The 23,793-nt window shown below is 41.0% G+C and overlaps 2 protein-coding genes across 6 annotated transcripts; both read left to right on the plus strand.

The window, feature by feature from the left end:
- The first annotated feature begins 337 nt into the window (after positions 1-337).
- LOC118398170 (uncharacterized) lies at positions 338-10,609 on the plus strand. Of its 3 annotated transcripts, none has more exons than XM_035793248.2 (9): positions 338-488; positions 4,488-4,736; positions 8,091-8,372; positions 8,626-8,667; positions 8,784-8,825; positions 9,818-9,928; positions 10,023-10,079; positions 10,212-10,243; positions 10,326-10,609. In XM_035793248.2, the coding sequence occupies exons 1-9, from the start codon at positions 425-427 to the stop codon at positions 10,485-10,487; spliced, it is 1,041 nt and encodes a 346-aa protein (XP_035649141.1). In that variant the 5' UTR covers positions 338-424; the 3' UTR covers positions 10,488-10,609. The 3 variants fall into 3 exon arrangements, with proteins under 3 accessions (XP_035649141.1, XP_035649138.1, XP_052326386.1); XM_035793245.2 differs by having other exon boundaries at positions 342-494; XM_052470426.1 differs by having other exon boundaries at positions 342-494; positions 9,818-9,922.
- Positions 10,610-16,257: 5,648 nt separating this feature from the next.
- LOC118398171 (uncharacterized) lies at positions 16,258-22,963 on the plus strand. Of its 3 annotated transcripts, none has more exons than XM_052470427.1 (6): positions 16,258-16,682; positions 18,104-18,147; positions 18,707-19,057; positions 19,246-19,515; positions 19,635-19,707; positions 19,821-22,963. In XM_052470427.1, exons 1-6 carry the CDS (start codon positions 16,654-16,656, stop codon positions 19,822-19,824), a joined length of 771 nt encoding a protein of 256 aa, XP_052326387.1. In that variant the 5' UTR covers positions 16,258-16,653; the 3' UTR covers positions 19,825-22,963. The 3 variants fall into 3 exon arrangements, with proteins under 3 accessions (XP_052326387.1, XP_035649142.1, XP_035649143.1); XM_035793249.2 differs by having other exon boundaries at positions 19,635-19,694; XM_035793250.2 differs by having other exon boundaries at positions 16,518-16,661; positions 19,635-19,694.
- Positions 22,964-23,793: the final 830 nt, after the last annotated feature.

Genomic DNA, 23,793 nt, shown 5'->3' on the forward strand with positions numbered 1-23,793 from the left:
TCCCACCTGGTTCAAATCTGTACTCACGAAGATGTAATTAAACACTGTCTCAACTTCAAGATAGGCTCAGCCCTATTGTGAGTGGCTTCTTATTTACCAATCAATCAACAAAAAGAAGGCATTTTTAAATTAGCATGAAATGCAATAAGACACACAGTATATAACAGGTTTATGTGAAAAGACGTGTCAATGTCCTCTCATTGAAGCATAATGAAACATTTTGGATATCCACTATCAAATGTTATAATGTTGAGTCTATGGTATGATGCTGCCCATTAGTCACCATAATGTCAATGTCTTAGTCATCACCACAAAGACTCACGCGGTCTTGGTCTGGTTTAAACAAGGAACAGAGGAAAAGGGAAGGAGGGGTAACTATCACGTATACAGATGAAGTCTGCAGTGTTACGAGTTTTGGTGAAAGATGTGGAGCTATTTCAAGCCTTTGTTGTTTTTTCTAACGATTCCCCTCACCTCTAGTGCAACAGGTACAGGTACAGTGAACATTTAGTGCTTTGTTCTTTGCATTGATTGAGTACTACACCTACATACTTTCTTTCTATCCAAGACAAAATGAACAAAACATAAAAAGAGGGAGTATACACTGGGAAACATAGTGTATTAGAATAATATTTTGTTTCCTATATTGATTTGAGATTCTACTTCATGTACAGTGCCTTCAGAAAGTATTCATACCCTTGACTTATTCCATATTTGTTGTGCTACCACCTGAATAACAAATTGTTTCAATTGTATTTTTCTCACCCGTCTACACACAATACCCAATAATGACAAAGTGAAAACTTGTTTTCATGGAAATGTATAGAAAGTGATATACAGAAATATCTCACTTACATAAATATTTACACCCCTGAGTCAATACTTTGTAGAAGCACCGTTGGCAGCGATCACAGCTGTGTCTTTCTGGGTAAGTCCCTAAGCGCTTTCCACCCCTGGATTGTGCAACATATGCCCATTATTATTTTTAAAATTCTTCAAGCTCTGTCAAATTGGTTGTTGATCATTGCAAGACAACCATTTTCAGGTCTTGCCATATATTAAGTCAAAACCTGGCCACTTGACTGTCTTTTTGGTAAGCAACCAGTGTAGCTTTAGCCTTGTGTTTTAGGTTATTGTCCTGCTGAAAAGTGAATTCATCTCCCAATGTCTAGTGGAAAGCAGACTGAACCAGGTTTTCCTGTAGGATTTTGCCTGTGCTTATCTCCATTTCGTTTATTTTTTATCCTTACAAGCATACCCATAACCCACTATCCTTGAAAATATGGAGAGTGGTACTCAATAATTCAGTGGAGGGGAGGACAGCTCATAATAATGTCTACAACAGAGGAAATAAAATAAAATACAATTGTATTAGTCAAATGCGCCGAATACAACAGGTGTAGGTAGACCTTACAGTGAAATGCTTACTTTCAAGCCCCTAACCAACAATGCAGTTAAAAAAATAAGAATAAGAAATAAAAGTAACAAGTAATTAAAGAGCAGCAGTAAAATAACAATAGCGAGACTATATACAGGGGGGTACCGGTACAGAGTCAATGTGCAGGGGCACCGGTTAGTCGAGGTAATATGCACATGTAAGTAGAGTTATTAAAGTGACTATGTATAGATGATAACAACAGAGCGTAGCAGCGGTGTAATAGGAGGGGGGACAATGCAAATAGTCTGGGTAGCCATTTGATTAGATGTTCAGGATGTCTTATGGCTTGGGGGTAGAAGATGTTTAGAAGCCTTTTGGACCTAGACCTGGCGCTCCGGTACCGCTTACCATGCGGTAGCAGAGAGAACAGTCTAGGGTGGCTTTTTGACCATTTTTAGGGCCTTTCTCTGACACCGCCTGTTATAGAGGTCCTGGATGGCAGGAAGCTTGGCCCCAGTGATGTACTGAGCCGTACGTTGTGCCTTGCGGTCAGAGGCCAAGCATTTTCCATACCAGGCAATGATGCAACCAGTCAGCTTGCTCTCGATGGTGCAGCTGTAGAACGTTTTGAGGATCTGAGGACCCATGCCAAATCTTTTCAGTCTCCTGAGGGGGAATAGGTGTTGTCGTGCCCTCTTCACGACTGTCTTGATGTGCTTGGACCATGTTAGTTTTTTGGTGATGTGGACACCAAGGAACTTGAAGCTCTCGACCCGCTCCACTACAGCCCTGTCGATGAGAATGGGGGCGTGCTCGGTCCTCTTTTTCCTGTAGTCCACAACCATCTCCTTTGTCTTGATCACGTTGAGGGAGAGGTTGTTGTCCTGGCACCACATGGCCAGGTCTCTGACCTCCTCCCTATATGCTGTCTCGTCGTTGTCGGTGATCAGGCTGTTGTTGACACTGTGTCATCTGCAAACTTAATGATGGTGTGCAGTCAGCCTGGTCATGCAATCATGAGTGAACAGGGAGTTCAGGACAGGACTGAGCACGCACCCCTGAGGGGCCCCTGTGTTGAGGATCAGTGTGGCGTATGTGTTGTTACCTAACCTTACCACCTGGGGGCAGCCCGCCAGGAAGTCCAGGATCCAGTTGCAGAGGGAGGTGTTTCCATCCTCAGTTTTCTCCTAACACAGCCATTAAACTGTGTAACTGTTTTAAAGTCACCATTGGCTAATGGGAAAATCCCTAAGCGGTTTCCTTCCTCTTCGGCAACTGAGATAGGAAGGACACCTGTATCGTTGTAGTGACTGGGTTTATTGATACACCATCCAAAGTGTAATTAATAATCATCAAAGGGATATTTTTTTTATCTACCAATAGGTCAAATCAAATATTATTTTTCACATGCCGAATACAACAGTTGTAGACCTTACTGTGAAATGCTTACTTACAAGCCCATTAACCAACAATCCAGTTCAAGAAATAGAGTTAAGAAAATATTTACTAAATAAAGTAAAAAATAAAAAGTAACACAATAAAATAAGAACAAGGCAATATACAGGGGATACCAGTACACAGTCAATGTGCGGGGGTACAGGTTAGTCCTGGTAATTTGTACATGTAGGTAGGGGTAAAGTGACTATGCATAGATAATAAACAGCGAGTAGCAGCAGTGTCAATGTAAATAGTCTGGGTGGCCATTTGAGTAATCGTTCAGTAGTCTTATGGCTTGGGGGTAGAACCTGTTAAGGAGCCTTTTGGACCTAAACTTGGCGCTCCGGTACCGCTTGCCTTGTGGTAGCAGAGAGAACAGTCTTTGGCTTGGGTGACTGGAGTCTTTGTCAGTTGTTTGGGCTTTCCTCTGACACCGCCTAGCATATAGGTCCTGGATGGCAGGGCCGTACGCACTACCCTCTGTAGCGCCTTTTGGTCGGATGCCGAGCAGTTGCCATACCAGGCGGTGATGCAACTGGTCAGGATGCTCTCGATGGTGCAGCTGTAGAACTTTTTGAGGATCTGGGGACCCATGCCAAATCTTTTCAGTCACCTGAGGGGGAAAAGGTGTTGTCGTGCCTGCTTCACGACTGTCTTGGTGTGTTTGGACCATGATAGTTTGTTGGTGATGTAAACACCATGGAGCTTGAAAATGTTGACCCACTCCACTACAACCCCGTCAAAGACTCCAGTCACCCAATCATAGGTGCCCTTCTTTGTGAGGTATTGGAAAACCTCCCTGCTCTTTGTGGTTGAATCTGTGTTTGAAATGCACTGCTCGGCTGAGGGAGCTTACAGATAATTGTATGTGTGGGGTACAAAGATGAGTTAGTCATTCAAAAATCATGTTAAATACTATTATTGCACACAGAGTGAGTCCATGCAACTTATTATGGGACTTGTTAAGCAAATGTTTACTCCTGAACTTATTTATGCTTGCCATAACAAAGGGGTTGAATACTTATTGACTCAAGACATTTCAGCTTTAAATTTTGTATTTGTTTTTAACATTTTTTGAAAAACATGATTTCACTTTGACATTATGGGGTTTTGTGTCCAGGCAAGGGACAACAATCTCAATTCAATCCATTTGAAATTCAATCCATTTTGTCAACACCTTGACAGTAACATTTTCCAAACAATAACACCATTAATACTAGTGTTTGTTTTAATGGTTTTGCCTTGAACCCCCCCCACACACGTTAGCTTCCTTAAAGTGGGCTAATTTTATTCCCACTCTAAGGATATGCCATGCTCCCATTAGATAAAGAGGAATAGTGGATCACACAGGAAGCAGGAAGAAATGTACTCAGGAAGATATGAGTGACACACAGCCTTGCATGCAATGGTAGACAAACCGTTATATTCTTCTACATACAGCCACTGTAGAAGTAGACTGCACTCAGATGATTCCATAGGCTTGGGACAAGTCAGGCTCTCAGAAAACACCCCTGATCCAACACACTACCCCACATGTTTTCTTGGATTAAATTAGCTGTGACACAAAGCAGACATGCTCAGAAGTCTATGTCTATATTTCCCACAATATCAGTTTGTCCAGTTTATTCTAGTTAGTGTAAACCTACTTCACACTTGTTATTTCTTCACTCAGTGAGAAGAGTCTCAGTGCCTGAGGAGCATCGCCTGTACCTGGCCTGCAGTGGCACTGTTGACTTACAGTGGCGACACCAGGTCAACAGGATCATAGTCACCAAACAAGGCCAGTCGGTTACTTACACGAACCAACAGAAATATGACCTCCAGCCTGATGGATCTCTGGTTATTAAAGAGCTGGAGCCATCCGACTCTGGGGACTACCACTGCAACGACCTGCTAGTGGCAGACGTGGAGGTACTGAAAGGTATGAGTGACAGGTACAGTGTGAAATGTAACGCTTGTCTGACCACCACTCTAGAATAACACATTTTAAAAAATCTATAAATATATTGGTTGCTGTCCTTGATGATGTGAGCTGAAAATGTACCACTGACTGGGCGATGAAGAATGGTTCAACCAATGATCCATTTCAAGTGGTCAACCACCAGTGAAACTGCTCTGTCATTGGAGTGATAGAAGAAAATAAGTAATCTAATTTTAAGAAAATTAGCTGAAACACACTTATTTTTGTGACCAACTTGTATTATTTATTTGTATACATTTCTTTTGCGAGGGGTTCAGATCACAGACAGGAATTAATATTCACAAAGTGTATATATATATATATATATAAAGAAATTAAAAGCCGTCGAAAACAAATAAAATAAGCATTATTTGTCCTGTCAGTCCCATCTCCCCTCTCCCTCCCCCTTCTTAGTAGGTGCGTCCCATTCCTATTCCACCTCCCTCCCCTTACGGGCTCATGATGTGGACACACTGTATCTATGCATAAAACAAAACATCATGGGTAACTCATCTTATGTTTGTAAAGTTGTTTGTGGGACCAAGGAACACATGAATAGAATCAGCCTGCATACATCAATATTCTATACAGATATTCAAAATACAATGGAAAGGCCCTCCGATTTGACACACTGAACTCTATCTGAGAAGTAGTTGGTGAACCAGGCGAGGCAGTCATTTGAGAAACCTAGGCTGTGTTGTCTGCAGATAAGAATACGTAATTGTCGAAAGCCTTGGCTAGGTTGATGAAGACGGCTGCACAGTACTGTCTTTTATCGATGGCGGTTATGATATCGTTTAGTACCTTGAGCGTGGCTGATGTGCACCCATGACCAGCTCGGAAACCAGATTGCACAGCGGAGAAGGTACGGTGGGATTCGAAATGGTCAGTGATCTGTTTGTTTCCGTGGCTTTCGAAGACTTTAGAAAGACAGAGCAGGATGGATATAGGTCTGTAACAGTTTGGGTCTAGAGTGTCACCCCCTTTGAAGAGGGGGATGACCGCGCAGCTTTCCAATCTTTAGGAATCTCAGACGATACGAAAGAGAGGTTAGTAATAGCCGTTGCAACAATGGCGGCGGTTCATTTTTGAAAGAGAGGGTCCAGATTGTCTAGCCCAGCTGATTTGTACGAGTCTAGGTTTTGCAGCTCTTTCAGAACATCTGCTATCTGGATTTGGGTGAAGGAGAAGCTGGGGAGGCTTGGGCAAGTAGCCGCGGGGGGTGCGGAGTGTTTGACCGGGGTTGGGGTAGCCAGGAGGAAAGCATGGCCAGTTGTAAAGAAATGCTTATTGAAATTCTCGATTATCGTGGATTTATCGGTGGTGACAGTGTTTCCTAGCCTCAGTGCAGTGGGCAGCTGGGAGGAGGTGCTCTTATTCTCCATGGATTTTACAGTGTCCCAGAACTTTTGGGCTTTAGAGCTACATGATGCAAATTTCTGTTTGAAAAAGCTAGCCTTTGCTTTCCTAACTGACTGTGTGTATTGGCTCCTGACTTCCCTGAAAAGTTGCATATCGCGGGGACTATTCGATGCTGGTGCATTACGCCACAGGATGTTTTTGTGCTGGTCGAGGGCAGTCAGGTCTGGATTGAACCAAGGGAAAAAGCAAGCCTTTTTCCCTTGTTCTGTTCCTAGTTCTACATTTTTTGAAAGGGGCATGCTTATTTAAGATGGTGAGGAAATTACTTTTAAAGAACAACCAGGCATCCTGTACTGATGGGATGAGGTCAATATCCTTCCAGGATACCCGGGCCAGGTCGATTAGAAAGGCCTGCTCGCATCAACTGTGACCACCAAAAGGTCTTCACACTGGGGTAGTCCCAAATCATGTGCATGTAGGTTCCAATATTTATTGGAGAACACAACAGACCATTTGGAATAGGAGCAAGTTTAAATTGGCAGTGTTTCCGCGGAGTCAAATTAAATCTGTGAATGAATTTGTAGTGTACCAGTTGATGATTCAAATTTTGGGAGGACATGGGATATTGAAAAATAGGGGTAGGTTTGTAGAGAATCGAAGGACCATGAATGTAATAAGAAACCTTAGGTGCTGGTTTAAGGCCATACAGGTTGAATAAAAATCACACATCTGACCACTCATGGTTCAGATAATTGAGAATCATGTCCAGTGAGAACTGACATTAAACTATGGTTCTGAAAGGAAAGCAGAGAAAGAACTTAGGCTATAGCACTGCTATAATATGACATGGCTGTATAAGCTAGCACAGGTAATTATATAACAGCAAGGGCTATACACTACAGCAGGCATAAGGCCTAGTCACTTGGCAATAGACTAAACAACCTATTGGACTTGTACACATGAAACTCAGGCAAATGTGCTCAAACATTACAGTAATGTTGAAATGTATACATAATATAAATACAATGAGCATGAATGAGTGATATATATATATAATTGAATATAGCCTAGCACCAAAAATTAAGAATGCTAATAAACGGCTAATCGCTAGCAATCATGCTAAAATTATTATACATTCCAATACAATATGCTAACGGTAGTGCTAGCGTGAGCCAACAAACAAGCTGAACACATGGTACTTTTACACAAAAAGTCCACACAACTTAGTGTTTTATTGGTCAAGGTCATGCCAAATACCTAACAAAAGTGGAGGGCCTCTGAATGGGAGTCTAAGCTGCCGACCGGAATTATCCAGAAGGGATGCCAAGAATCAGCCGACTGAAACTGGCCGTTTGAACAGATATTGTTCCAAACTCTTTTCCAATCTGTATTTTGTTTGTAGTCTTTAAGGTCTGTGTTCCATATCATAACTATTCCCATTGGTTTATGGAGGACTTCTAGTAGTTTTTTATATATAGATTGAATACAAAACCTCCACTTGTGTTCTGGTTACATACAAACTCAGTGAGTGGATGGAAAGGCTCCATAAGTGCGCATAGTGGTTCTTAACGGCAAAAGAATGTAAAATACAAATAAATGACGAATCAGTTAAATTATACATATTTTTTAGGTCATGAAAGGATAATAACCCTTCATCATTCATCAAAGAATATAACTTTAAGTTGGGTAAAGCTAGACTGTCGAGATCTGCTGTAATTGCAGTTGTGACTTTGTAGTTCTTCTAAACATTTTTAATTGAAACATCAATGCCCAGGTATTTAAAATGGGTCACAATTGGTATCTTCGATTCTATATCGAGGTTGAACATTGCTTTGTTAAGTGGGAGCAGAAACATAGTAATATGCTCATTAGATGAACAAAATAGACTATCAGTGTCAAAGACATTTTCACATCTTGTTACCAATATTTAATACAATAAATATCTTCCCACAGGCAAAAACTTTGCGGTTTCTGCTGGACGAACCCTATTGCTTCCCTGTATAGTATCTAGCAAAGGCAAGCGGAGGTGGTTCTTCAGGAAAGATAGTCATGCGAAACGAGAACCCATCTTGACTCTGTTCAAGAATGGGACCATGAAAAAGGAGCGAAAGGAACCCCAGAAAAGGTTTTCCTGTGATGAAGATGGTTCCCTGCAGATTCTCAATCTGCAACCAGAGGACTCTGGAGAGTACCTGTGTAATGGAGAAAAGGCAGCCAAAGTAACGGTGTTGACAGGTAGAGCTTTCCAAGTAGCATTTTTTCTCTCCTGTTTTTCCCTTATAGCTACACTGTATCTATTTAACTGTCCGTGTATTTTCCTTTGACAGTATCATAAAGCATTTCATAAAAAGATCAGGCTCAAAAATCCTCTTTAACACTTGCTGGGAAAACCAGTAAGAGAAAGCTTTGGGGAAGCTTCAGAGGCCACTACAATGCCAATCCCTTAACTTAAAATGTCATGCATAACTTTTTTTTTTTGCAAACCCAGATCATTTCAACATCCAGAGTACCACTGCTCTTATGCAAACAGGTAACACAAAGCAACACTTTGCAGTTCTTGAAAGTATGAAAATTACACAAGTCCAGGGTTTTAACTGTGAGCTGTAAAAGTAAATTCCATGACTAATATTCTTCAACTATTTTCAGATGTTGTTGGGAGAGAGAACAGGGAGACACGCCCTATAAAAGGTAGGTTGTCCAACGAAAGTTCAGACACAAACCTCGGAGGGGCAACGGTCGAGTCATGTGTCCTCTGAAACATGACCCATCAAACCGTGCTTCTTAACACCCGCTCGCTTAACCCGGAAGCCAGCCGCACCAATGTGTCGGGAAGAAACACCGTTCAACTGACGACTGAGGTCAGCCTGCAGGCGCCCACTACAAGGAGTCTCTAGAGCGCGATGAGCCAAGTAAAGCCCCCCCAGCCAAACATTCCCCTAACCCGGATGACGCTGGGCCAATTGTGCTCCGCTCTATGGGACTCCCGATCACAGACGGTTGCAATACAGCCTGGGATCGAACCCGAGTCCATAGTGACACCTCTAGCACTGCGATGCAGTGCCTTAGATCGCTGCACCACTCGGGAGGCCCCTCTATGGACAATTCCTTCGACCTCATGGCGTGGTTTTTATTCTGACATGCACTGTCAACTGTGGGACCTTATATAGACAGGTGGGGGCCTTTCCAAATCGTGTCGAATCAATTGAATTTACCCCAGGTGGACTCCAATCAAGTTGTAGAAACATCTCAAGGATGATCAATGGAAACAGGACGTACCTGAGCTGAATTTCAAGTCTCTTAGCAAAGGGTCCGAATACTTATGTAAATAATGTATTTCTGTTTTGTATTTTTTTATAAATTAGCAAACATTTCAACACCTGTTTTCACTTTGTTATTATGGGGTATGGTGTGTAGATTGCTGCAGATTTTTTATTTATTTAATCAATTTTAGAATAAGGCTGTAAAGTTAACAAAATGTGGAAAAAAGTCAAGGGATCTGAATACTTTTCGAAGGCCCTGAACATTTATGTGTTGTAATATGCCACCCACCCAACTTTGTGTTTACTGTTAGCGACCCTCCATGCTGTGTGCTCGCTTCAGAGGGCATGAACTGGGCTTTCATCCTGTTATCAGGTGACATTTTCACAAATCAAATAGTGTTTCATGTTTTTGTCTATTAGTTGTGACGATAATAGCTGTCATTGGACTATGCCTCATGGTGCTTCTGGCTGGTCTGCTGTGCAATTTGCTGAAAGGAAGACTGAGAGAAAGAAGAAAGAAATGCAGTACAGGTTTTTAAAAATCCTCTAAATTATATTGTTTGTAATAAATTATTATTTTTTTTTTTTTTGTACAAATGTGACATAATTACTGTATTCCCTATAGTGACAGGACACAAGCAGGAAGGAACTGAACTCCAGACTAGGTGCTTGTCAAATCTAGGTAAAGAACACTGTCTAATTGTTTGCTGACAGAAAGGTCCATCTAATAGGGTTTGTGTAAAATGTGTGCATTCTCCCAACAAGTATTGCTATCATTGAAAACAAGTAATTTTAAAAATATTTTGTGTTATAGGGTCTGATATCACACAAAGTGATGGAGAAGAAGTGAGTACAAATGAATATCACTCATTTAAAACTTTGCTAAAATGTTAATTTAAATATTTGTATGTCTCTGTGTGTGTCTCAGAGCTCTTCTCATGTGGAAGACACTGAGGTTCAGTATGCATCTCTGGGTCGGGAGAACTGGAGGGAAAGATTGAAGGTACAGGGAGACCAGCATCACGTCATCTATTCCACTGTGGTCACTGCTAGACCAGCATTCCAGGGTTTGGAGAGAATAACACATTGATTTGACTGATTGACTCCTTCACAAAACACTTTGTTTTTTACCTCTTTGTATTACAGTACGAGTACATTTTGCAAAGGTTGCTCTTTAATCCTATAATAAATGTATTTGAGTCTTTCAAGATACGCAAGATACTATTCTTTTATCCAACTAATTCTATATCCTGTTGGCTTAAAACAATTATATTGAGATTCTTTGGATTAAAAAAACTATTATTACATTACCTTTTTCAACATTTACAGAAACACTCATACATGCACAAATCACAATACAATCCTATTTCCATCAAGAACGGATATTTAAAGAACAATGTCAGCAGATGCACCATACGCCTGAATGAGCACATTGGGCCACTGTTGCATAGATAACATGTCCCTGGGCCAATCCTGGCACTCCCTAAGCAATGGGGTGGGTCTTACCAGTGTGCTTCATACTAGCATAGTGCAGACTCACTTCCTTATGAAATATACATATGTCAGTGTTAGTGATTAAATATTGACTTCATGCCATCCAAACCTCTCAGGCATTGATTTACAGTTAGACAAGTTTTAGTCCTAACGATTATGACTAACAGAAGTACTTTTACCTTGAGACTTGAATTCCTGTTCACACAGGTGCTACACAAATATGTTGTTGTACCTGAAAGAGGAAACAATTCATAGAGGCAATCTGCAGTTCAAACAATAACAAATAGGTTATCACGCCATTGTTTTAGTAAATAGCTGACCAATGGGGCTGAAGAAATAGAACCACTCTCAAATTCATAGACAGCGCTACTGATGCAAGGACTGACCATCGATGAGATCAAAATCATAGCTTTATTCATGTTCTAACGACCCTGGGTTTATCAGTGCGGATGTCGACTACAATGTTTTGAGAATATAAAAACAAGATTATGATTAGGGTTATAATTGGGGTTTTGATCGGGTAAGACAGTTCAACTAAGCTCATGAAGTATTTATAAGTTATATTGTTCAAGAATCCATGGGTATATGTAATTACTTGAAGTCAAAAACATTTATGTAACAACTGCAGATTTGCAAAAGAGAAACTTTTATTTTGTAATGTCCCTTTAAGTAAACTATTTACACATCTTATGTGTTTACATTCCCTTCTGTTTTTGCTGCTACCATTCAACCATAACAATAATGGGGAAGATCAAGATTTGTTCACTATATTTACGAGTACACAAAACATTATAACACCTGCTCTTTCCATGCCATAATCTGACCAGGTGAATCCAGGTGAACACTATGATCCCTTATTGCGATCCCCTGTTAAATCCACTCCAATCAGTGTATATGAAGGGGAAGAGACAGGTTAAAGAAGGACTTCTAAGCCTTGAGACAATTGAGACATGGATTGTGTATGTGTGCCGTTCAGAATGTGAATGGACAGGACAAAATATTTAACTGCCTTTGAACGGTTATGGCAGTGGGTGCCAGACGCACCGGTTTGTGTCAAGAACTGAGACTCTGCTGGGTGTTTCACGCTCAATAGTTTCCTGAGTGTATCAGGAATAGTCCACCACCCAAAGGACATCTAGCCAACTTGACACAACTGTGGGAAGCATTGGAGTCAACATGGGTCAGCATCCCAGTGGAAGGCTACCGACACCTTGTAGATTCCACATCCCAGAAAATTGAAGCTGTTCTGAGGGCAAAAGGGGATGCAAGTCATTATTAGGAAGGTGTTCCTAATGTTATGTACAATCAGTGTACTTTTACCGTACACCATCTTGTTTATCCAGTCACTGCAACAGAAAGTGAAAGTAAGAATGACATTTCACAGCACAGTCTATGTATAGGTGAAATTACAAGAGCAGACGCCTTCGTGTCGGATCACACACAGGAAGGATTTTTCTACTCTCTGTGAAGTCTTCTTACCGTAAATGTTCTCGAGATTTCTAACTCTCACCATGCCAAACGTAAATCTCATCTTGGAGGCTCTGTCTGCTGTCTCAGGTTGCAACGTGGAATCAGCCACCGCGGGAACACTTTCACTATCCCCACAGGACTTTGTCAATGTGGTCGCACTAAAGGAGTTCTACGTACAAGAGGGCCTTCTAGAGTTGGAGTACCCAAGTTTGGGGACATTGTCTTTAAAAGGTGCCTTAGCTTTACCTGATGCCCCATCCGCCGCATCCATTCCACCAACCACTGTTTCTGTGAACGTGAATGAGTTCCTTGATTCTCGGTATGACTACGACTTTACAAATGTTAAGGATGGTGAAGCAGTGTTTACTCGGGGAAAGGAGCAGTACGTCCGACCCTGTGGCTGGAACCGCATTGCCCTGAAGGTGTTGAACAAATACAGGGATGGAGATGGATGGTTGGGGACCGGAGACGAGGCCTGGCCAGTGTCCTACCACGGACCTGCTATGGACGGATCCCAGGGCATCATCAGGAATGATGGAGATGGAGATGGTGCTACTGTCGGAAGAGGAGTGTACTCAACACCGGACATTAACGTAGCTGGGAAGTTCTCCAAGAGGTTTACGTCCAAAGTAGACAACAAAACCTACAAGGTGGTGCTACAGAATAGGATCAACCCCCAGAAAAGGCAACAGTGTCGGAGAGAGAGTTACTGGCTGGTTTATGTGCCTGAGGGATCATCTCCTGTTCAAGAGAGAGCTATTGTGGAGAACTCCATCCGTCCTTATGGTCTGCTGCTTAAGGAAGTGTTGTAATCAAGGCAGACAATGTTTGATAGATAAGTAAATAGGTTTGCCTTAATCATACTCAGTATGATCAGAAAATGAAGATATGTAACATCAGATCAATACCATTCTAAATCAACTAAGTAACAAGGTTAATTTGTTATAGTCATATGATTAGCATAAGATTGCTTGAGATTTTTGCAGTGTAAATGTAGCCTTTACCTGATAGGCTACTAATATGGATATGTTCAAAGGTAATACAATGACTTGAAATAAGTGTGCATTGTTTATTTACATTGTACTTTATTTCCAGTGACCCACCTCATCTAACCACATATTTTCAACCAGTTGTTTTGGGAAAAGAGTGCTTTCAATGTACATATCCCTCCAAAATGTTAGTTTGGACGACGCTGAATAAGACTTCACTAATGAAAAGCTGTAATCACAGCATCAACACAGCAACAATATACTACACTGCCACCTAGTGGTATTCTTATGATATTTAATTCCAATTATTGACTTACAATTTGGAATTTTTTACATTTACTACATTTTAGAATAAGGTTGTAACCTAACAAAATGTGGAAAAAGTCAAGGGCTGAATACTTTCCCGAGGCACTGTATATGAACAATTAGCCTGCTAGTTTGTTGGTGTCTTTATCAGTAATCTACATGAAAATATGCTTAATGATTTGAAAATGCATTAATGAATGGTATATTCATATTAATCTACTGTTTGTTAGTTTTATATATACAGTATATGTATAAAACAATGCTTTGTTTTGATGCATTGATTAAAAAGAAGTGCAAACTTTCCTCTATACATGTAGCCTTTGTAAATCTAGGGCAACAAGCCAAGGATTTGCAGCAAACTCACCTGACCGGAAACAGAGTCCAAAGACACAGAGGGCGCCAAACAAGGCCGAGACTGGGGACAACACAGGTCAGGAGTGTCCAACATCACACCACCTCCCTCTCTGCCACTTCTGCGTCTGGAACACAAACCACACCATGGTTACCACACACTGCTGCCCAGCCCAGAGCTTGGAGAGCTGTGGGAGGAGAGCTGAGCAGAAACAGAAACCTTGAACAGAATTGATGAAGAGTAGCCTTTGTACCCTGACAGTCAACCACTGATTATGAAGAAGTGCTTACTCTTTACCTGGGCCCTAATGATAAACAGGAAACAAAACAAACCTAAAAAGCAGACCAAGCTTTGTCCGATATGTAAACCAATATTAGGAGTTGCACCCCAGTTTTAGGTAGTGTATATTCTATTGGTCAGTTTGTCGTTCTGTGTGAGAAAGCAATAGCCTATCTTCAAAATAGACTCTGGGACAGTTGTGGGACGATAGATCCTGAATTCATACAACCAGTAGGCCTATGCTACATCCCCAAAAATATCTAAAGCAATAAGGCTCATGCAACAGATCAGAATGCTTAGCTTAAAATGTTGATAAACTATTATTTCTTTGCACTATAACACAGCAATGCGGACAAGGCAGTCGGCTACTGTTTTGAATATTCGTTCCATAATGCGATTAGCGGGTTAACACCATTATGCAAGCCAGCAAAGCCACTACACTACACAACACTAAACAATACATTAACTGCACTATAACAGTGACAAACAGTTCCCACAAACTGTTTGAGCCTACATAAAGCTGTCCCAACAGCAGTACCAACACCTTACCACTGCTACACCTGGCTATCAACGGAGCCTTCTCTGACTTGTTTAAACAAATGTGGTTTCTACTGACAATTGAGATGTACAATCTATGGCATACGGGAACGACGAGCGGAGAAGAGGCAATCCGTAATATCGATTAAGACATTAATGAGTGAGCTCGGACGGACGTTGTCAATATAACTATTTGTTCAGTACTTTTGATATGTACAATGACAGAATTCAGAACATGGGCTTTACTTACAGTATGCTCCCTGTCCACCAAATCATAACCATAGGATAAATAATGGGGGCAAATAAGCAGACTGTCACGCCCTGACCGTAGAGAGACGTTTTATTTCTCTATTTGGTTAGGTCAGGGTGTGATGTGGGGTGGGCATTCTATGTTTTGTTTTCTATGTTTCTTTATTTCTATGTTTTGGCCGGGTATGGTTCTCAATCAGGGACAGCTGTCTATTGTTGTCTCTGATTGGGAATCATACTTAGGTAGCCCTTTTTCCATCCTTGCAGTATGGGTAGTTAACTTTGTTTGTGGCACTAAAGCCCTGTAAGTTTCTTCGTTTGTTGGCATCATTAAAAAAAGATATTAAGGAATATGTACGCTCACCACCCTGTGCTTTGGTCCACTTATTCCTTCCAGGAAGATGGCCGGGACACAGACAATGAAAGCTCTTACAATATTCGATTATTACATTTCTCTAAAACAGGCTATAGGCTACATGTGCCAAGTCAGAACAGTAGGTGAAATTAAGAGGGGAAAGGGGACCAAATTATTAGCATGAGGCACATGGGCTACTAACAGCTTACTACACAACATACACTTAGTATTACTTTTTTAGCTGTAGTATATATATATTTCCCTGGCATATTACATCATTTACGCAGAGGCATACAATACATTTTTTGACTCACCTTGTTGTGCTGTGCTTACTTCCTTTCAAACCACTCATTGTTGAATTTGTGATTTCCAACTTGTGAAATGTTTATGTCCAACAGCTGATGAGCACCGATACGTTTTATCTATAATTTCTCTTCATTATTTCTCTTCATATGACAAAGATTGAAAAGTATTTGCCAGTCGATTGCCGACTTGATTCATTATAATGACTGCTAAGATTTTGAAAAGATGATGTTGACATGATCAGTCCAATCAAGGCTACTGTACGTATAATGTGACTTGACATAATATTTTCTTTGGGCAATAACCTTGAGCCTCTTTAGATGGGCACTTCTAATGTAACTCCATGGCAGCACCCAAAGGGCTAGAATTTTCGAGGTCTCCCCTTAGACTTTGCGGTGATTTAGTGTCCCCATGAGTGACAGAACACTGAGCCAATCAGGGCGAAACACTCCATATTTTCTGCTGGCTTTCCCCACCACCACAGAAAGCGCTGAGCTATGCTGAAACACCTGCATTTTGGAGCTGCCTTACCCAGGAAAACAAAAAAGAGACCATGTTTGTATGCGGCTTTATTAACTCAATTATATATATTTTTGGGCTAAAAATGTGGGACTCAAAACAAGTGCACCTGTCCTGAATGACTGCGGTACTTATGGACCTGAGAGAGACCACCACATTTGTTGTGCAAAAGCTGAGCTGGTTGTTTGCTGCGAAGTTCCCCGTCCTTAAAATGAAATGAATCTCTAATTAGTAGGCAGGACTCCCCCTCCAGGTTTCGTTTCTGGTAACTCAGCTGACGCTCCAGAGGCTTGTACTACTTTGCTTGCTGCCTGCCACTGCTCCATCACAACTTTCTAGGACACAGCCCACTGGCAGTTTGTTGCAAGTTCGAGGAGTCAACCTACTCGCATGTTCATTTACAATGAAAAGGTATGGCATAGACAGGGACCGGTAAGCGACACACATGTATTTATTTTAATTAGCAAATTATTTAAACAGTTCTTAGAGTCAAATAGAGATTTTTTTGTTGTTGTATTTGCCCAGATAAAATGCGTGTTTCCTATTGTGCATCACTAGGCTAAGCGCTCACATCGGGCAATTAATTTAAACGAGTAGATAGATGTACGCATTTCTTGGTGGATGACATCATGTATGGACAAGTTTGTTTACTAAATTAGATGCATGGCGTGCATTAGGAACGCAATGTTCTTAAATTTCGTTTTCAGAGAAGGGCACACAGCCAGCCGCTTTAAAGAAACTCAATAGAAACCTAACTGGTTTGGAGAAACGAAACTGATCTATTGCCGTTGACAAAATCTTTATATTTAGAAACCTACCTGGTTTGGAGAAACGAAACTGATCTATTGCCGTTGACAACATCTTTATATTTAGAAACCTACCTGGTTTGGAGAAACGAAACTGATTTATTGCCGTTGACAAAATCTTTATATTTTAAAGCAATAATATCGATTAGTGTCAGATATGCTAGTGATGTTGTTTCAAACTTTTAAATTATTTGATTTCATTTTGCTGTATATGAAAGTAAAACTAATTGCATAATTTTTCTCTAATTATGACTGGTTTGACAACAGTTTTTACATTTTATTTTTTATTTCACCTTTATTTAACCAGATTAGCTAGTTGATAAGAAGTTCTCATTTACAACTGCGACCTGGCCAAGATAAAGCAAAGCAGTGCGACACAAACAACGCAGAGTTACTCATGGAATAAACAAGCGTACAGTCAATAACATAATGGGAAAAAAATTAAGTCGATATATAGTGTGTGCAAATGGCGTGAGGAGGAAAGGCAATAAATAGGCCATAGTAGCAGAGTAATTACAATTTAGCAAATGAACACTGGAGTGATAGATGAGCAGATGATGATGTGCAAGTAGAAATACTGGTGTGCAAAAGAGCAGAAAAGTAAATAAAACAATATGGGGATGAGGTAGGTAGGTTGGGTGGGCTATTTACAGGTGGGCTATGTACAGCTGCAGCGATCGGTTAGCTGCTCAGATAGCTGATGTTTAAAGTTGGCGAGGGAAACAAAAATCTATGATTTTTGCAATTCGTTCCAGTCATTGGCAGCAGGACAGGAAGGAAAGGCGGCCAAAGGAGGTGTTGGCTTTGGGGATGACCAGTGAGATATACCTGCTGGAGTGCGTGCTACGGGTGGGTGTTGTTATCGTGACCAGTGAGCTGAGATAAGGCGGAGCTTTACCTAGCAAAGACTTATAGATGACCTGGAGCCAGTGGGTCTGATGACTATGTAGCGAGGGACATTATGCTTTGCATCAATAGCATATATATATATATACACACACATATGCTTTCCTCTTATCCTGCTTCTTCTTCCTTTTCTTTTTTTAGACATTTCATACATCTTCATTGTCTATGGATTGTCGGCTATGTTGGTGAGTATAAATTAACTCTATCCACAAGCACTGAATACTGATTGGCTGAAAGCCGTGGTACATCAGAACATATACCATGGGTATGACAACATGTAATTTTACTGCTCTAATTACATTGGTAACCAGTTTATAATAGCAATAAGGCACCTCGGGGTTGGTGGTATATTGCCAATATACCATTTTATTATTTAATTTTTTAAACCTTTATTTAACTAGGCAAGTCAGTTAAGAACAAATTCTTATTTTCAATGACTGCCTAGGAACAGTGGGTTAACTGCCTGTTCAGGGGCAGAACGACCGATTTGTACCTTGTCAGCTTGGGGATTTGAACTTGCAACCTTTCAGTTACTAGTCCAACGCTCCAACCACTAGGCTACCCTGCCGCCCCAATGGCAAAGGGCTGTATCCAGACACTCCGTGTTGCGTCATGCATAAGAACAGCCCTTAGCGTAGTATATTGGCCATAAACCACACCCTGTGTTCATGTTCTAATTAACATTGGAAAATCATGGATTTGTAGTTTTTTTTGCCAATCATTGGTTCCAACTCTCTCCTACAGCCTCCTCCCCCCTGCATTCCATTCCTGTCTCCATCTCTTGCAATGTGGGAAGCCAAGCCATCCTTCCCTGCAAGTGGAAGTCCCAGCTAGACAAAATCCCAGTTTGCCATGTCCAGTGGCAGACACCTGATGAGACAGTGTTTGAACAGATGGGGGCGCAACGGTGGCAGGCAACCGAGTTTGAGGGGCGGGTGGAGGTACCTGAGGAAAAGCTGTGGGGGGGAGACTGCTCTCTGATCTTGCATGACGTGCAGTTTGGGGATGTGGGGCTTTACGAGAGCTTCATGGTGGTTGACAGGGCACCTAATAAGAGACGGGTGTTCATCCAGAGTGTCCAGCTCTCAGTCCATGGTAAGGGTAGAACTATCTGTACTACAAGGCGGGGCTATAAGGCCAGGTGAAAGTGATCAGAAGTTAACTTTATGGCTCTGCACCTCATTTAGACCACCTGAAAAGTGCAGAAGTGACCTTTTTAGATTGGTCCAGCATTCCACTTTCCTCACGATCTCTTACCTAATTTCTTCTGTAATTCTCTCCAGACCACACGTCCGAGGAGTCCTTGAGGGTGGGTGAAACCCTGGACCTGAAGCTCCACACTCCCCAGGCCAAGAAAGTGGTCTTCCAGGGGAGGAACAGCACAGAGATGACGGTCCTGTGGATGAGGGGTGAAGAGGAGGTCAACAGTGGTCGTCTTAAGGAGGTCGAAGGGTTTGTGGTCCTCAAAGGGTTGAAGATAGACGACTGTGGGACATATACCGTGTTGGATTCCCACGGGCTGCCGGTTAGCACGGTTCATCTTACAGTGGAAGGTAACATACCTGAGCAATGGTGGCAACAGATCGCCCTCTCTGGGTATACTTATGAAGAACTTGGTTAATAATATAAGTAATGTTTGGGATTTCTAACTACTACATTTTTTCTCCCTTAGCATATCAGGTTGATGAAACTCAAAAATTCCATGAGATCCAGGGTAAACAAGCACCTATTGGTAAGACACAGAGGTTAGAATGCAGTTCATTCAAGATACTTATTGTGCAAGGAAGGAATACCAAATTGATGATACTGCAGAGTGATGGACAGGTCTGAACAAGTTGTTTCAATCTTCTCTCTCCAGGTAAATCAACATATAACAGGTCCTCCTCTCTGCTTATGTTATTTGTCCTGCTGTTCAGTCCCCTGATTCAACATCTCCTCTAACAACGATCTGTCATGTAAGCAAGGTTTAAAGCTATTTGGCTGGTTTCCCAGACTGTCTGAAATATTGACAGTGAAATTGGAAAATTCAAGAAAAGAGAAATTTATAAAAATGCAAAACATATGTTGGTTGTTGTCTGGGCAATGTTCCCAGGGAATCTAATATCTAATAACATTATAAAAAATAAAGATTGAGCCAGTTTCCAGGATCAGATGAACCCTATTCCCAAGGGACTAAATAGTGAGCTCAATAGAGAATATCCATTGAAAACTGCTTTCTAGGCCAGGACTAGAATTAATCTGTGTCAAGAAAATAAAATCCCATTATTCAGTATGATTCCACTTTCTCTGCTACTGTCAGTAGTGTAGGTCTATAGCTTACTGGCCATATATTATACAGAGTTTGGGTCATTCCAATTCTGTAACAAAGTTAACAAGTTAAGTAGACTTAGTTTTGTTTGTTCAATTTACATCATTAATTGCAGACCTGCCAACCCTGTCCAGCTTTTTAGAGTACCAGACGCGAACGGCAAATTGGAGATTCAATGGTTTTCTTTCCCCCTGCACGCTCGTGCGCGCACCGTTTGTGTGTCTGATCGCAATTATAGAATTGTACCAAATCAAGTCTTTATTAGGCTGGAATACTTTCTTGACAGCATTCCATTTACACATATGGTAAAAGTCACTAACAATATCTAATTAGAAAGAACGCACAAAGGGCCTTTATTCTTGGAGTTTTTTTAATTTTTACATTCTATAAAACAAAAGTTGTTTATTTAGGGAGAAAATGTACAAACGTCTTATCCACGATTAAACTCGAGTGATAAGAACAAATGTTTGAAGCAGAGCATCAGTCTCAAACATGTTAACCATAATAAAAACGACAAAACTATGATAGGAAATAATAATAAATAAAATTAAAATAATTTCCTAGACAGATTTGCCTGGTAGCTATCAGATTTAGCCTTACGCATCAGGGTAGACTTCTCGCGGCAAACAGTTCCTCTGGCAGTCACTGAAACCTTCTTGGCAACGAGGGCACTCGGAATATCTGTACCGAGAGAGTTTTTTGTGACGTGGATCATAATTACAGTTAGACTATCAGATTGCGTGATCCTCGTAATGTTACGTGGAAAATAGAACCAATGGGACGCAGAATTAAATGTATATCACACTCTCGCACAAATGTGGCCGGTTGTTTTTCGTATTTGCATTTCATTTCTTTCACTAGAAAATGCGAGTGAACTGCTGGCACTTTAGAGCCCACTGAATGTCTATCTTATGTTCGCTAGCATTAGTTTGAAACAATGAGTGATTCCACAACACACGGAGTCGAAAAGGGATTTTGTCCATGTGTTCACGTACAGCTGACATTCGGCAAAATCAGCATCGCAACAAACAGGAGTGGCAGACACGGGATATCTACCTCGAATCATGATGTATTCATCTCCATGCCCGTTGACATAAACGCCGTACGTGTCTGTGTTGCAGCTCGACAATCGGGATGTTAGATTTACTCAGTGGATGTATGTAAAAAAAATAAACCAGGCCCTATTCATTTCTGCCTACTTTTATCTCGTAACCCGCGTACATGGACAGAAAATTGCGTAGTTGGTACGCAAAATGCGGGCATGTTTGCAAGTCTGTTATTGATATGAAAACCTGAGCTCATGTTTAGTTTGGAAGTTCAGATATTTTGATTATTACGCACTACTCATAATAGTAATATATTATAAAATTGAATGAAAATGTGATTGTTGTTCAACTGTATTACAGCAATGTAGTCTTTAATGTATATTAAATCAAATCCATTTTTTTGTCACATACACATGGTTAGCAGATGTTAGTGAGAGTGTAGCGAAATGTTTGTGCTTCTAGTTCCGACAATGCAGTAATAACCAACAATTCCAAAACTACTACCTTATAGACACAAGTGTAAGGGGATAAAGAATATGTACAATAAATATATATGAATGAGTGATGGTACAGAGCGGCATAGGCAAGATACAGTAGATGGTATTGAGTGCAGTATATACATATGAGATGAGTATGTAAACAAAGTGGCATAGTTAAAGTGGCTAGTGATACATGTATTACATAAGGATGCAGTAGATGATATAGAGTACAGTATACATATACATATGAGATGAATAATGTAGGGAACATTATATCAGGTAGCATTGTTTAAAGTGGCTAGTGATATATTCATTTCCCATCAATTAACATTATTAAAGTGGCTGGAGTTGAGTCAGTGTGTTGGCAGCAGCCACTCAATGTTAGTGGTGGCTGTTTAACAGTCTGATGGCCTTGAGATAAAAGCTGTTTTTCAGTCTCTCGGTCCCAGCTTTGATGCACCTGTACTGACCTCGCCTTGTGATTATATTAAACGTAGATTATAACATATTGGAATGACTTCATTTACAGTGCCACTATAGTGTATGTATGTGTGTGTATATATTGTCGTGGAAAGATCATAATTTGTTGGTAACATTTGTAAGATGTTTAATATTCATCAAATGTGTGTAAGTTACTTCTCATGAGAATGTATTTTGTCGTACTATAGTGGTGGCCATTGGCAGTTATCTGTTCTATGTCAGGACTAAATTGCATGGGCCGCTGAGAGGGGAGAGGTCAAAGTGTCATCATGTGTAAACATATCTTTTACTCCCTACCTTTCCCAGTGGGGAAAGGAGGGGTTGCAGTGTCTGGAATCATTCTATGCTCCCTCTTATGTTGTTTCTATCTTAACCTATAGCCTCACCCCCTCTCCGTGAAGTTTGTCCAGGAGTGTGTATTTTGAGTGGGTTGTATCTAAATGACAATTTGATATATGCCTGTTGATATGGAGGATTTGGTTTATGGTTCTGGGGTTTGGGAAAGGAGACGAAGCTGAACGATGAATTACGTCTATGCTGTCTGACTATGGGTGTCTTTGCTATTAAAGGAACTCAGTTGCATCATAAGGGGGCTCTCAGAGAATCCACTGGGAGACACTGAATTTATCTGAGAGTCACAGGATTGTGATAAGAGCTCATATAATTAAAGATGGACTTTTATAACTAACTCTGACGTGTGTGTGTGGTTTGCTCCCATGATTTGGTAAATAGAGGACATTTCCACGACTATATATATATATATATTGGTTATATACATGGTTAGCAGATGTTAATGTGAGTGTAGCGAAATGCAACAATATAAATGCAACAATTTCAAAGATACTACTGAGTTACAGTTCATAAGGAAATCAGTCAATTTAAATACATTTGCCCTCAGACCACCATTTGCCTCATGCTGCGCTTATCTCCTTCGCATAGCTAATCAGGCTGTTGATTGTGGCCTGTGGAATGTTGTCCCACTCCTCTTCAATGGCTGTGCGAAGTTGCTGGATATTGGGGGGAACTGGAACAAGCTGTCGTATACATCAATCCAGAGCATCCAAAACATGCTCAATGGGTGACATGTCTGGTGAGGATGCTGAGGTCCACTGGCATGACAGTGGACCTCAGGATCTCATCACGGTATCTCTGTGCATTCAAATTGCCATCGATAAAATGCAATTGTGTTCGTTGTCCATAGGTAATGCCTGCCCATACTATAACCCCACAGCCACCATGGGGCGCTCTGTTCACAAAGCTGACAACAGCAAACTGCTCCCCCACATAACGCCATACAAGCAGTCTGCAGTTGAGGCTCGTTGGACATTCTGCCAAATTCTCGAAAACAACTTTGGAGGCGGCTTATGTTAGAGAAATTAACATGAAATTCTCTGGCAACAGCTCTGGTGGATATTCCTACAGTTAGTATGCCCATTGCACGCACCTGCAAAACTTGAGACATCTGTGGCATTGTGTTGTGACAACTGCACATTTTAGTGCAGCCTTTTATTGTCCCAT

The sequence above is a fragment of the Oncorhynchus keta genome, chromosome 19 (genome assembly GCF_023373465.1).
Source record: "Oncorhynchus keta strain PuntledgeMale-10-30-2019 chromosome 19, Oket_V2, whole genome shotgun sequence".
Classification (NCBI taxonomy): domain Eukaryota; kingdom Metazoa; phylum Chordata; class Actinopteri; order Salmoniformes; family Salmonidae; genus Oncorhynchus; species Oncorhynchus keta.